The 15,227-nt window shown below is 51.2% G+C and overlaps 1 protein-coding gene across 5 annotated transcripts in view; it reads left to right on the top strand.

The window, feature by feature from the left end:
* Positions 1–14,202, top strand: part of CCND3 (cyclin D3) — a 98,460-nt gene extending 84,258 nt beyond the window's left edge. For 2 of the 5 annotated variants that reach the window (XM_045498196.1, XM_045498197.1), the window contains 4 exons: positions 8,233–8,448; positions 11,440–11,599; positions 12,356–12,492; positions 12,992–14,202. In XM_045498196.1, coding sequence (XP_045354152.1) covers positions 8,233–8,448; positions 11,440–11,599; positions 12,356–12,492; positions 12,992–13,159 — 681 coding nt within the window. In that variant the 3' untranslated portion in view covers positions 13,160–14,202. Of the gene's footprint in view, positions 1–6,976; positions 7,367–8,232; positions 8,449–11,439; positions 11,600–12,355; positions 12,493–12,991 lie in introns of those variants that run through there. The other 3 variants (XM_045498199.1, XM_045498200.1, XM_045498195.1) reach the window with 2 other exon arrangements.
* The last annotated feature ends 1,025 nt before the right edge of the window (positions 14,203–15,227 follow it).

Below are 15,227 nucleotides of genomic sequence, written 5' to 3'. Positions count from 1 at the left end.
TTGTTTCGTTGACTGGAACACTGTCTTCTTCACCCTTCCTGAGGCAAAGAATTTGCCAGATCTTCACCACGGCTATAGCAATCCCTGGCATGTTTTATTTTCTAGCTGCCTCCACATGCGTTGTATTACATTTATTATCATAAATAGTCCATATGGGTAAAGAAGTTTGTGCCTTTGGGGCGCCTGGGTGGCTCAGTCGGTTAAGGGGCTGACTTCGGCTCAGGTCATGATCTCGCCGTCCGTGAGTTCGAGCCCCGCGTCGGGCTCTGTGCTGACAGCTCAGAGCCTGGAGCCTGTTTCGGATTCTGTGTCTCCCTCTCTCTGACCCTCCCCCGTTCATGCTCTGTCTCTCTCTGTCTCAAAAATAAATAAACGTTAAAAAAAAATTAAAAAAAAAAAAAAAAGAAGTTTGTGTCTTTAAGTGCCACAGTCCCAACTAACTTTTTTAATGGCTCACCATATGTCAGGCACTGTTCTATGTGTTTTACACATAAGAGCCTGTTTTCAGCCTCACAGCTGCTCTGTAGGGGAGGTGCTACTATTATCCTCATTTTCAGAAAAGGAAACTGAGGCACGGATAGGTGGTATAGAGGGAGTGCCGAGCAGCATGGCCCCAGGCTGGGCCCTGCAGTATTTGCCACCCCCCCCCCCCCATACACTTCACATCACGAGCTGGGTCATAGACGTTTGCTACAGCTTCCATACCGGGAAGGAGGAGGGCTTCTGCTGCTCAGGCTTTTGCTTTTCTCTGAGGGGTTCTGGGTGCATGTCCGTAGCGGAAAGGGTGCTCCTGGAGAGAGGCCAAAACAACGACAACAGAAACTACTGCTTTTGAGGGCTCGCTGTGTGCCAGGCAGTGTGAGATGTTTCGTCCTCAGAATCTCACCATGCCATAAGAGCATTATCCTCATCAGACAAAAGAGGAAACAGAAAAAGAGCGGTTCCAGTAACTCCCTCAGAGTCATGAGGCTTTGAACTCCAGCAGCCTGACTCCAGAGCCTTCCCCTCCCCCAAGCCTGCCTTGCCTCTACCTGTCCTCTGAATGGGTCTGAAGGTAACCGAGCCACAGCCTGGAGACCAGAGACAGGGCGGGTTGGTGGGGGGTGGGGGGGAGCTGGGCCTCACCCATCACTTTGTTCACCCCCTCAGTTCCCAGATGGGGACATTTCAGTGACAAAGGGGAGGAGGAGTGGGAGAAGAAGAGGAGGAAGAGAGCATTGTAATGCTTCCTTCTTGGGGCTTTTCATCTGGCCTGTGACATTCCATTCCCACCCCTCCTCTAACTGGCCGTTTTATTGAGTAACTTTTTCTGATTGAGTGCACCTGGGCAGAAACTCCTCCCATATTGGCCCTGGTCATTGCTATGTCGTGTTTTGTTTTGTTTTTTTTTTTCCTTACAAAAAACAAGGGGAGCCCCTATTCCTTTGAGGTAGAGGTGGTTGTTGAAGTGCCCAGGCAGATCAGCCAACATTCCAGGAACCGCTCTGATCTAGTGCTCACCTGCCCCTTTAGAGGACAGCGGGCTAGTCACTGACTGGCTCCTGGGCCCTGGAGGTTCAGGATGACTCAGCTCTGGGCATGGCAGTCCCAGCTAGGGGCGAGGCCGAGGTATCCCTCAAAATGCCCTGCTCGCCAGGAGCTCCCTTTCCCAGGGTACAAGTTCACACCCTTACCAACAACTCGTAAATCAACACACCCTCTTGGACTAGCACGAGAGGCAGAAGAAGGAATCTGTGAAGAGCCGGGACTCTGCAGACTGCCTGGGTTGAATCCTGCTCCTGCCACTGATGTCCTGTGTGAACTTGGGCAAATTATTTAGCTGCCCTATTAGTTTCCTTTTATGTAAAATGGGGGAAAATAATCATACACTTCTCATAACGTTGATGGGGAACATGGGATCATTGAATACCTATTGGGTAGGTACCCAGGATACAGTGAGCTCTCCATAAAGGACTGATATTATTATTATTTTAATGTTTATTTATTTTTGAGAGACAGAGTGTGAGTGGGAGAGGGGCAGAGAGAGAGGGAGACTCAGAATCCGAAGCCGGCTCCAGGCTCTGAGCTGTCAGCCCAGAGCCGGACCTGGGGCTCGAACTCACGAACTGTGAGATCATGACCTGAGCCAAAGTCAGACGCTTAACTGACTGAGCCACCCAGGTGCCTCAAAGACTGATATTATTGCTGGTGGTCACAGCCCAGTGCTGGGTCTCGTAGAAGAGACACACATAAAGGACACAATCCCGTCCTTAAGAAGAGGCAGCATACAGTTAAAAAGTGTATGGTTTGGGGGGAGCTAAGCGGACCTTCAGTACGTTATTTAATTCCATTGGTACGTCAGTTTTCCCATCCCCAAAACAATTCTTAGAGGGTGAGATGGTGGATGATAAACACCCTGCCCGGTGCCTGCCACATTGTTGGCTCTCAATACATATGGATTCTCTTTCCCTTTCTAGGAGCTACACTCTGGATAGGGACAGAGAGCAGATCCAGAACCAGCCAGCCAAATGTTTAGTTTTAGGGCATGTACAGTTGGATCCACAGAAGTTTGGAGGCCAGAGGATTGGTTCCTGTAGTTGGATTGTTCTAGGAAGGTTTCTTGGGAGAGGGTGGACCCTAGTTGGGTCTGAAAGGATGACTAAATAAATGGAGCAGAGAGCATAAATGGGCTGACCAGTGGTAGAAGGGGGATTGAAGAGATAAGGAGGGCAGTGAGAGGTCCGGTCGTGTTTGTAGAGGTCTGCATAGAAGAAGATTGTTTCCTTTCTCGTATTGTCTAACTGGAATTTTCTGTGCTAACTTACATACCTCTCGCTGTAGTTGAAGACAAGTTCTCTTAGAAGGACCATGGTTATTTCAGACTAAATGGGCTTTTGGTGTTTTTCTTAAGCACTTTTGTGCTTGATATTGGGGTAAAGACCAGGTGAATTTCCTTAGATGAAAGGTGAAGGGATTCTGAGGGCCAATTCCCAGTGAAGTTTTTTGACCCTGAATGTCCCAAATAAGGCATACTGTGAAGTGCAAGGACCAGGCCAAGGGGTGCTTAGAGCAGAGAAGTGAGTGATAAAGAAAGAACTGATTGTTAAATCAGTGTCATGGACATTTGGGTGATAATTTGGGAAAATTAAGGCAACAGCCCCACTTAATAAGATATCATGAATAAATGTAGGTCACAATTTACACATTATAAAAAAAACCTGGAGCACCTGGGTGGCTCAGTGGGTTAAGTGTGCGACTCTTGATTTCACCTCAGGTCATGATCTCCGTGGTTCCTGAGGTTGAGTCCCGTGTTGGGCTGTGTGTTGCAGGCTCTGTGCTGACAGCTTGGAGTCGGCTTGGGATTCTCCCCCCTCCCCTGCTCCTCCCCTGCTTGCAGGCTTGTGCACGGGGTCTCTCTCTCAAATAAAACAAACAAACAAACAAACAAAAATACCCAACAACCCAACTTTATAGTATGTACTCTTGGAAATGCAGATTTTGGGGGTCTCATTACAGACTTGAAGAATGAAAAGCCCTGAGGCCGGGCCCAGAAAACTGCATTTTCAACAAGTTCCCTCGGTGATAAAAAAAAAATTCACCTATAAATATTTCCTATGCTTTCTTGTAATGCTTCTATAATATTAAGACGGACAAAGCATGATTCAAAGGCATAAGTCATTATAGAAAATATCAATAGATAAGGCTATATAAAATTAAAACCTATTTGTAAAAAAAAAGAAACAGAAAAAAGAAATCTACCATGAACCAAAAATAAAAGGCAAATGATGAACCAAAAAAAATTTTGCAAAATATATGATAAAGAAAAAATATGAAAAGGGGTTAGTGTCCTTTCAATGTAACGGGCACTTATAAATCAATAAAAACAATTCCTATAAAAGAATGGGCAAAGGATATAAATAGGTAATTTACATAAGAAATGTAAATGTCTAATAGTAGTCAATATTCTTACTGATATTCCGCTTTTTATCTTTCCAGTTTTTCTCCATAAAGAACATGTGGCATATGTATGTGTATGTGTGTGTGTGTGTGTGTGTGTGTGTGTGTGTGTATAATATATATAATGAAAGATCATTCAGCCATAAAAAAAAATCCTGCCATTTACAACAACATCGACAGACCTTGAGGGCATTACATTAAATGAAATAAGTCAGACAAAGAAAGATAAGTACTATATGATCTCATTTTTTTTTATATATGATCTCATTTGTATGTGGAATCAAAGAAAACCAAATTCAGACACAGAGAACAGATTGTTGGTTGTCAGAGGCAGGGAGTGGGGAGGTTTGGGGGGCTGAGGGAAGTGGCGAAAGGTGGTCAAAAGGTCCAGACTTTTAATTATAAGGTAGATGAGTTCTGGAGATGTAATGCACAACATGGTGACTATAGTTAACAATATTGTGTATTTGCAAGTTGCTAAGAGAGCAGATCTTAAAAGTTCTCATCGGAAGGAAAAAATGTAACTATGTGAGGAGACAGATGTTAACTAAATTTATTGTGGTAGTCATTTTGCAACATTTACATATATCAAATCCCTCGGTTGTATACCTTAAATTAATATAACTGATATATATGTCGATTGTATCTCAATAAAACGGGAAAAAATTTTAAGATAAAAAATAATGGTGATTTGCTGTCTTATCAAAGGTACAGTTTTCTTATCTCAATAGTCCTACTCAGTAATTCTAAAAGTAAAGAAACACCTTCCTTCAGGACAGATCTAGTTTCTGGTTCTGTACTTATTTCAAAAGCTATATGTTTTTAGTTCTCCTGCACCCTAAAAGCTTCTTACACTTCAACATCTTTGTTCCTTCCATAACTTCGTACCTAAACTTTTTAATTTTAAATGTATTGTTCTCTTTAATGAAAGAGTGCATTGCAATGAACAAATAGCTGAAGAAACTGCATGTTTGTGTTTTTGAAGACAGGAGTAAAGGACTTACAAGATCACACAAGGCACATGGCACAGATACATGTTGATACAACAAGGGTTCTTGAATTAAAAATATATGTAATTGTTAATATGCTATTTTCATCTCTCCAGCCGGTAGTGTTCGTTTTTTCTTCAAGTTTTCTAATGTTTGTTCATTAGATTGGCTCAGCCTTTCAGCAGGAAAATTTGGTAATAAGAACTGTATCAAAAGCCTTGGAATGTTTCATAACCTAACATTGAGAAATTCCACTTCTAGAAATTAATTCACTTCTAGAAACAATCATGAGTATGCACAAAGATACCACAAAAGCATTTTACTGTATTGTTTTTAATAGGGAAGAACTAGAAACACGTTAGATTTCCAATAATTCATCTTTGGTAAAATGCATTATGATACATTCACCAGTGGCATACTACGTAAGCCATTAAAAATGTACACTATTTAGGGGCTCCTGGGTGGCTCAGTCATTGAGTGCCCTATTCTTGATTTTGGCCCAGGTCATGATCACAGGGTTGTGGGATTGAGCCCTGAGAAGGGCTCCACACTGAGCCTGGAGCCTGTTTGAGATTCTCTCTCTCTCTGTCTCTCTCTCTCTCTCTCTCTGCCTCTCTCCCCCACTTGCATGCTCCCTTTCACTCTAAAATAAATAAAAATTTTAAAAATTAAGAAAAAAATACATAGAATATTTAATGACATGGAAAAGTCCTAACAGTATTTTTTTTAGTGGGGTGAAAAGCCAGCTTACAAAACAGCTTGCAGTGATCTTATTCCTAAAAATATGTGTTCATTCACAGAACAATTGTAGAAAAAATAAACATTGACATTTTAAGGGGTCTTCTCTGGAGAAATTGTAGGTAGCTGTTACTTCCTTTTTTGTGTGTCTTATCCATATTGTCGAAGTTTTCTAGAATGTAAATGAACATTTCCATGATATGAAAATGACGGTAAAATGTATTCTATAAAACGGAACAACTCACTGAGAGAATGTTTAGCGTAGAACTTGCTGTAACAGTGTCCTTTCTCTTAACAAGTCACTTCTGTGGCTCCTTCCTCAGGAGGGCCCCAGGAGAGGCAGGGATGCCCAAGGCCTCCTCCCATTTGAAGCCTTACTGGAGGCCTGTGGTCTGCCTCTTGGTCATGTAGAATCCAGCTTTAGGGAAACTTCAAAGTAACCCAAAGTTTGGGAAGTAGGTTTATAGAGTCTGAGCTAGAAACTCCTTCTCAGAGGATCTAGTTTCTCCGCCCACGTTTCCCTCAAACAGAAACTAAGGCCGACTTCGGGGCTTGTCCAAGGCCACACAGCCAACTGAATGACAAGGTGAGGCCTTGAATCCTTGGCCTTTCCGCCCGGTTGTATTTGTGTAATATGCAGATTTAGACCGGCCCTTCTCATACTTTAATGTGCACGGGGATCACCAGGGATCTTGTTGAAATGCAGATTTTGATCCGGCTCGTCTCGGTGGGCCACTTCTAACCAGCTCTCGGGGAGTGCCGTTTTTGCTGGTCTGGGGATCGCAGTTTAAGTAGCAGTGGTGTAGAGCACAGATTCTGGAGCCAGACTTCAGCTCCCAGGTCCTGGCTCTGCCACAGGCTATGATTGTTACCCTCGCTGTGCTTCAGTTTCGTCATCTGCGAAATCAGTTTAACACCTGAGAGTTTTCGTGAAGAGTTAATAAGTTGCTACACGTTAAGTGCTTAGGTCGTTGTGCACTACGAAGTGCCCAGTCGATTATCATTCATATTGCCCAGAGCAATCAGCGGGTGAAGTAGGGTTTGTCGAATGAATGAATAACCTTTGGAAAAAAGTTCTTTCCCGGGAGGCTAGCGTCTGAGAAGCAAAAGGGGAGGGCTCGTCGGAGGGGAAGAGGCCCACCTCCAAGGAGCTTCTCTCCAGCGGGTGGTCAGAAGGGCCGGGAGCGCCCGGAAGCCGGCCGGCCCGCGCCCCGCGGACCAATGCGGCCGCCCGGGGGGAGGGGGCGGCCAGCCAGCCCTTTCCGTCTGGGGCTCCGGCGGCCCCGCCCCTTGCGCGTTGAGACGCTCGCATTCCACGGTTGCTACATCGTCGCGAGGGGCGGGGCGCCTGTCAGGGAAGCGGCGCGCGCGCCGGCGCGGGCGGGCTGGGGCTCGGCCGCGCAGTGCCAGCGCCAGCACCAGACCCGCGCCCAGCGCAGTCCCGACCGCCGCCTGCGTTCTGGCTCGCGAGCCCCAGCTCCCGCCCGCCCGTGCGCTGCCCGAGTATGGAGCTGCTGTGCTGCGAGGGCACCCGGCACGCGCCCCGGGCCGGGCCGGACCCGCGACTGCTGGGGGACCAGCGTGTCCTGCAGAGCTTGCTCCGCCTGGAGGAGCGCTACGTGCCCCGCGCCTCCTACTTCCAGTGTGTGCAGAGGGAGATCAAGCCGCACATGCGGAAGATGCTGGCGTACTGGATGCTGGAGGTATCTCCCGGAAGGGTCTCCCCTCCCCCGCCGCCCGGCTCCGGACATCTCCGGGCCGCCCTGTGGGGACATCCTGGTCCCAACAACAATCAGCAAGATGCTTCGGTGGCTCAGATCCCCGGGGCCTGGTCTCTCACTCGGGCACCCCAGCCAGCCCACTGCCTCCGTGGTGTCCCTTTCCCTTCCCCAGCCCTAACTCTGACTGCCGGTCGTTCGGCACCCTCCCTAACCCTTCCTTCGGGCCAGGAAAGCGGGACCGGGGCCACCCGCTCCCCTCCGGCTTCTCTCAGCGTCTCCTGCTTCCCTCCCCCGCTCGGATTGCTCGGGAGAGCGCGCCTGGAAAACCCTGGGCTCGGCCGCCCCCGCCCCAGAGCCGGTTCCTGTGTCTGTCGCGGGGTTCTGGCGGGGAAGACGGTGGGGGTGGCGCGCGCGCTGTTCCGGCAGTCAGGGAAATGAAAAGTGCGGGAGGCAGCGGCTGGAGTCTCCTCCCTTCCCTTTGGGTGTGTGCAGTGGGTGGTGGTAATGGGGGTAAGGTCCCAGTTCTCTGCCCACCGTGGCTAACTCTTCCGTCCCTCAACCCCCTTCTTGCTATGGGGGAGGGCAGTCTCAGTTTGGAATCCTTGAGGAAGGGAGCCTCTGGCGTACCCCCACCCCCCAGGGGAGGGGGAAGGAGACAGGCTACGCGGAGGAAGTGGGGGGCGTCACCTTAGGGAAGGCGCATCCTCCGTATTAGTCCTTGTCTCAGAAGGTTACCCCCCCCCATTTTTTTGCCCCTCATCCACTTCCCTTCAACGCCCCCCCCCCCTTTTAGTGCTGCTGCGTTCCGCATGCCCCTTCCCTAGAAGTGACTGTGCGCCCTCCCCCAGGTTTGTGAGGAGCAGCGCTGTGAGGAGGAAGTCTTCCCCCTGGCCATGAACTACCTGGATCGCTACCTGTCCTGCGTCCCCACCCGAAAGGCGCAGTTGCAGCTCCTGGGTGCGGTCTGCATGCTGCTGGCCTCCAAGCTGCGCGAGACTACGCCCCTGACCATCGAAAAACTGTGCATCTACACCGACCACTCTGTCTCTCCCCGCCAGCTGCGGGTGCGTGCATAACTCTCCCCACCCCCCTACATACTGTCACCACACTTACCAGGAAAAGGAAGGCCAAGACCTCAGAAACTTTCTGCCCCTGGGGAGGGTAGCAGAAGCGATTTTATTTTATTTTATTTTTGGACAAAAGATACGGCAGTGTGGGGGGACAGTCAGACGGTCAGGGTAGCTAACCCCGGCCTCCAAGCTTGAGCTGCCAGCATGAATTGAATCCCCTTCTCCTGACCTCCAGGGGGTGCCATTCCTTCCTGGTCTTTCCCCCAGATAGCAGCAAGTCAAACTGCATGTCTATACTCACTAGTACTTTGCCTCTGGGTTTACACAGCCACCATGAGTTATTTATTGGCAGCAAAAGGACATGCCTGCACACCCCCACTGGAGTGGGGGAGTGGAATGTGCTTCATGTGGGGGAGGGGGCTGCCTTGGTTGAGTCTTTATCCCAGTGTGGACTTTGTGATTGAAAAGCCTCCTAGAGCCGATTAAAGTCAGGCCCCGATTGCTCTCAGGAAGGGCCAAGGAGTTGTCATCCCACCTTCTTTCCTTCCTTTTCTATCCCAGAAGAGCTAGCTCCTTCCAGGTCCTCGTTCTGAGGAACTCGAGCAGCTGCTTCAGGCCTGGTGGGATCACCTCTCCCTTTCCCCCTTAGCCAAAGGCCAGAGCTGAGGGATAGCCCGGGAGCCGAACTGCAGCTGCTTCCGATGTGATAATGATGCCCCCTCCCCTGGCCCACCCACTCTGACCGAGGTCTTTCATAACCCTGTGGGGAGCTGCTGTCACTCCTGTGGTTTGGGAAGTGGCTCCCTGGGCCCCTTGCTGGGAACTTGGGCTGGGCTCTTCCCGAGGCAGGGCAAGGGAGTCAAGGCTCTCTTTCCCCCACTGAGCCTGGAGAGGAGGTGGGGAAGCCGCTTGGATCTGGAAGAGGTTATTCAGGGCAGGCGGATCATCTCCTGGGGGGCCTGGGGGAGAGGATGGGTGAGCTGGCACCTTCCTCCACCTTGCTCTGCGGCGGCCAAGTCTTCTTCTGACCCTGAGAGGAGTCTCTGGGCCCCATCTCCCGGGGAGGAGGGCAGTATGCAGGCGGCTGTGATTGGCTGGCCGGGAAGCCAGGGTACTGGGGCCCCCGACTGCTGCTTGTCGAGGAACAGGATTCCTCTTCCTGCCAAGTAGCTCTCAGAGATGGGAGTAGGAGGCCAGAGTTGGGAATCCGGGAGGCCCCACGGCTCTTTGTGATGAATCTGGTAGTTTTTGGCAAGTCTGAAGGTGGAGCTGGTTTCCAGGGCCAGCGAGCAAGATGTTTCTGGAGGGGTTTGGGCTGGAAGGTAGAAGGGTACTTCCTTTTTGTGAAAAGACTGGCATGGTGTGTGTGCCTTTGTGTGAGGGTAGTCTCTCAGAACAGGCCACAAGGACTCTTCATCTTTTCCCTGTGCCTGAGCCGGGGGTGGAGTGTGCAGATGTCTTCTTCAAGGACAGAGTTGGAAGGGACTGCACAGAACTCCAGTCAGTCCAAACCCTTGTTGCAGCAGAGGGGGTCGAGGCCCAGAGAAGGAAGGAAAGGTCCACGTCCTGCCTCAGCACTGCACTGAAGCGGCTGAGGAGGGTCTGGGTCTGGGTCTCCAGGCTAGCCCAGGTGGCCTTAAAGCCTACAGATGTGATAGGAGCTGCCAGCCGCCACCACTAGTCGCTCCCAGGGGTGTGTTCCCCACCAGGCGAGGGCTGAGATTCTCAGGAGTTGCCCAGATACAGGGTAGGGTGGCTGCCTTCCCTCACATGAGACCCCCTCCTCCCATGCCTCCCCACAGGGAGACCCCCATTGCAAGTCACCTTCCAGATCTTTCCTTGGAGGGTAGGTGCTTTCTGGTCACTTCTGGGTTAGGAGCTAGAGAACTGGGGCAAGCATGAGTAGAATGCTGGCTTCTCGGCCCAACTTCTTTTGGCTCTGGGCCAGGCCCTTTTCTGTAGGGCCCTGTGAGAGGCTTGGGGCTGATTTAGGAGGATGACACCTAGGTGGGGGCCGGGAGAGGGACAGCTGTGACTGACGGCCTGGAAGAGGTTGGGTGGGGTTGCCATTTCTGCCTTAGTAAGGGGCCAAACCCGAGAGTTCCTTCCTGTGATAAAACCGTGAAGAAATCCTCATGTGTGCAACTTAGAAATGGGGCCAGGACTAGGAACCTCAGATGAGTGGATTGGGTGGGGCGCCCAGCCTCCCCCAGGACATAGCAGTGGTATGTAGCTGTGGGCAGGTGGAGATGCTATTTGGTCCCTCAAGGATCGCCTGGATCCGTCCTGCCTGGCTGGGCCTCTGCTTCGCTTCCTGAGATTTCAGTGACACTAGCCACTGTGGTTCCAGGTGGCGTGGGGTGCTGTGTCTCAGGACTCACCCCCAGTGTCCCACCAACACTGTGGGATGTGGCTTAAGTTGGGCAACCTCTCCTTTGAGGAACCTCAGGGTTGGTTCAGTGGGTGTGTCACAGGAGGCGCGGCCTCATGCTCATTTGGGTGTCTTCAAGAGGTGCGGACTTGGCTGGGATGCAGGACTGGAGAGGCTAGTGGTGATCTCCCCTTTCACAAATCCTTGGGATTACGGAGAGCCTTTCTGCTTCACCCCAGAGGAGGCTCAAGGTTGTGATGCCTGCCGCTGCAGTCTTTTCGTTCAACCTTGGCCGGAGAAGTACTCCGAGCCCTGCACGAAGTCAGAAGGCCTGGCTTATTGGCCCCCGAAAGAGAACCAAACAGGATTGAAAGAGACAGTTCATATCAAACACGTAGTTCTGGCACCTTGTAAATGAGCAGTAGATGCTCAAGGCAAGTGCCCCCAATTCTTCCGCGCCCTGGACTCCCTACTCCACAACGCCGGTCCTTAAACCCAGAAGCAGGGGCCCTCGCCTTCAAGTTTGATGGGCTTCCTTCCCTGTGACATTTCTGCTTTACTCCCTACCCTTCCCTTCTTCAGCCACTGACTCCACCCTCTTTCCCAAACACCAGGACTGGGAGGTGCTGGTCCTGGGGAAGCTCAAGTGGGACCTAGCTGCTGTGATTGCCCATGATTTCCTGGCCCTCATTCTGCACCGGCTCTCTCTGCCCCGTGACCGGCAGGCCTTGGTCAAAAAACATGCCCAGACCTTTTTGGCCCTTTGTGCTACAGGTAAGAGCCCTATATACACTTTTGCCAGGTGAGGGAAATACAAATACTTGGAAGGGTGGGAGGTAACTGGATTCTGCTTCATACTCCTCTCAAAATTTGTTAATATTATCTCTCTTCTGGAGGCTCAGAAGAGGCAGCAGAACATGATCAGAGCTGTATGGGATTTTTTTTTTTCTTTTTAGTGTTTATTTTTGAGAGAGACACAGTGTGAGTGGGGGAGGGGCAGAGAGGGGAGACAGAATCTGAAGCAGGCTCCAGGCTCTGAGCTGTCACACGGGGCTCGAACTCATGAACCAAGAGATTGTGACCTGAGCTGAAGTTGGACACTTAACCAACTGAGCCACCCAGGCGCTGCAGAGCTGTATGGGATTTGAGAGACCACCAAGTCTGTAAGTGGCTTAGAGAAGTGACTTGCTCAGGGTCTCACAGTCATTAAGTTGGGAGCACAACCAAGGTCTCTTGACCCTGGTTTTGTTTCCACACCAGGGAGAGACTCCTTCACTCTCTGGTCCCTGGCACACTCACCGACCACCTTGGAGCAGACACACTTGTCCAAGTTTCCTGTTCACCCTGGTCCTCTCTAGGAGAGGCCCCTTCCTGCCTTTCTCCCTCGTTGCTCTTCTAGTACTCACTGCTGGGGTTTCTGGTATGCCTTCAGCTCTATTCTCGCTGCCTGGCATTTTTGGAGCAATAGGAAGTCCGTGCTGGCCGTGATCTTTTAAGCCTTTGCCTCATGGTTCCCTCTTCCTTTCCAAGATTACACCTTTGCCATGTACCCACCGTCCATGATCGCCACGGGCAGCATTGGGGCTGCAGTGCAAGGCCTGGGTGCGTGCTCCACGACTGGGGACGAGCTCACGGAGCTGCTGGCAGGGATCACAGGCACAGAGGTGGTGAGTGCAGGGGCGCCGGCTGTGGCGGGTCAGCACTTCCTCAAGCAGTGCTATTCCCTGAGCCTCCAGCAGAGGGAGGAATGCATCCCTAGCCTGGTCTCCACTCCTGGTTTCTGGTGCCCCACCCCTGGGGCTTCTGTGGCCTTCTGTCTTGGTCTGGAGAAGAGCAGGTGGCTTGGGTGGGTTGAAGGGCACTGTTCCTGGGTGCCCTTTTCCTGCCAAATGATGTGCAAGAGTGGGGGTGGGGGAGCTGCTGTCAGATTATTGGGCTGCTCTCACACTCCCTTGCCACATCCTCTTGCCAGTTTCTTAGAACTGAAGGCTGATTCCTGGGGCTGGGTTGTGGCCTAACCTCCCAACTTCCCTGTGTGCTGGAAGGTGTCCCTCACCCGCATCTGCTGCCAGATGCTGTGGGGGTGGGAAGCAGACCCTTCATTCCAAAGGGGACCTTCTGCCCTCCACCCAGCAGTCACTCTTTGCTGTTCCCCCGTGTTTGCAGGACTGCCTGCGGGCCTGTCAGGAGCAGATTGAAGCTGCGCTCAGGGAGAGCCTCAGAGAAGCTGCCCAGACCTCGCCCAGCCCGGCGCCCAAAGCCCCCAGGGGCTCCAGTAGCCAGGGGCCCAGCCAGACCAGCACTCCCACAGATGTCACAGCCATTCACCTGTAGCCCCGGAGAGGCCCCCTCCAGTGGCCACTGGCAGCAGAGGAGGGGACCACCGCCACCCCCCCTCCCTGCAGGAACGAACCACGCCATGCCACGCCACGCCATGCCACATCGGAAGCCTGGGGGGGCCCCCTCCTGTTCGCCCCTCGCCAAGATGAAGGGGGCAGGCCCTACCTATCCCTGCAGTGTGCACTAAGGGGCCTGGCCAGCCGTGTTTGGGTGGCCCGCCAGGCTCCTCCTTTTCCCTGCATCTGACCGGCTCCGCTCTTTCCCTGATCCTAGCTGGCAGTGGGCCAGGCTGGTCGGAAATGAAATTGAAGTAGGTAAAATACATGCACCAGCGTTCCTTTTTGAGGCCCCCTTATTTCTGGGGCTCGTGTTCTCAAATGCCAAAATGCCCCCAGTGCCTTGTAAAGGTGTTGCACCTTCCAGAGTTCATGTATTTGGATTGGGGTCTTTCTGAAGAGATTTCAGAGATGCTGATAGACATGTGTGAGGGGAAACCGTCTGGACAGCTCCTCCTGACACGCTTTGGAGGCCCCAATATAATCCGTGCGCGCAGCTGCTCCTAGAGGGAGGGACCAGGCCTCTCTGTCCGAGGGGCGGGCAAGAACCAACCAATCCCTCCTTGCTTTGCTTTCCGCTCAGCTTCTCCTGTGTGATTGAGGGGGGTTAGTGCTGAAGGAAGAAGTTGTTTTAATTTATTAATTGCTTTGAGGACAACTGAAAGAGGGTGTGGTGGGGCCCATCGACCCCACATGCGGTGGTAACCCTGGTGGTTGCTGCATCCCTCCCCTCTGCTACTGGCTGGAGGATCTTTGTGGCCAAGGAGCTGCTACAGCCTGGGGTAGGGCCATGCCCTCCTCTCCCTCTGGCCCTCTGCCCCATATTCTCTGGGGGTGGGGGATGGAGTAGGGATAAACTGGAGGTGACTGAGCCCCTGTCTGGAGAGGGAGGCGAGCCCTGTTGACACAGGTCTTTCCTACGGCCACAAGGTCCAGGCTGGTGGCCCAGGACCATCATGTTACCTTAATAAAAACTCTGGAATAAGCCTGGCTTTGGCTTCTTGGATTGGATGGTGCTATGGGGAAAAGCCGTTTCTGGGCTGCATGAGGGAAGCAGGGCAGAAGTCAAGGGTCATCATGCAGAGATCACCACAAGCCATTTCTGTAAGGGGCCAGGAAGTAAATATTTCAGCCTTTGTGGGTCATTTGGTTTCTGCCCCAGATATAGTCAGCTCTGCTTTACAATGGGATGTACGCATTCCTAAAATTCACTGCACCATGCAAAATTGCACAATAAAAACCACAGGGCTCATGGGAAACCGGGCTTGAGGCACAATACTCAAAAACACGTAATGAGTGACACATTTCTTAAAGGAAATAAAGTGGATAACCCAGTTTTCAGTTTGAAAGGTTAAGAAACCTGTACTAGGACACAGCCCTTTTATCTTGGAAAAGACCTGAAGTATGTGGAAGCAGAGGTCAGAAGGCTGTGGAAGGGGAGCGAAGCCACCAGGTGTGGGTGTGGCTCTCCATGCAAGGTGAGCAGAGGCTGCTCTGGGTACTTGTCGGAGGCACGTGCAGGTGGTGTCGCCTGGCAGGCCTCTGCTGGGCAGTTCCCACCTAGTGTTTCTTAGAGAAAACTGCATATAAACGGGAAACTTGTGATCAACTTCTTCCCAAATGGATTAACTGGGTTGGAGCGAATTCACGTTTTCAAAAGCAAGTAAGCGTTCTAGCAGGACCATATGGCTGACTCTTCGGTAATGTGGGCTTGAACCCTGCAGGTCCTCTTCTGCACAGACTTTTTTCCAGGAGACATACAAACGTATGGTATTCATACAGTGTGAATTGTGCTCTAAACGTATTTTGTGATTTTCTCCACATTTTCTTTTCTCAGGTGTACTTGATAGAATACTATATATGTGACATAACCTACAAAACATGTTAATCCACTGTTGATGTTACCAGTAAGGCTTCCAGTCAACAGTAGGCTACTGGTAGTTAAGTTTGGGGAGTCAAAAATTACACGCAGATTTTTGGCTATGTGGGGGGTTGGTGCCTGTAAG

This window comes from Leopardus geoffroyi, chromosome B2 (assembly GCF_018350155.1).
Source record: "Leopardus geoffroyi isolate Oge1 chromosome B2, O.geoffroyi_Oge1_pat1.0, whole genome shotgun sequence".
NCBI classification, from domain to species: domain Eukaryota; kingdom Metazoa; phylum Chordata; class Mammalia; order Carnivora; family Felidae; genus Leopardus; species Leopardus geoffroyi.
Note: the sequence above shows the minus strand (reverse complement) of the source record. Positions and strands in the feature narration are given on the sequence as shown.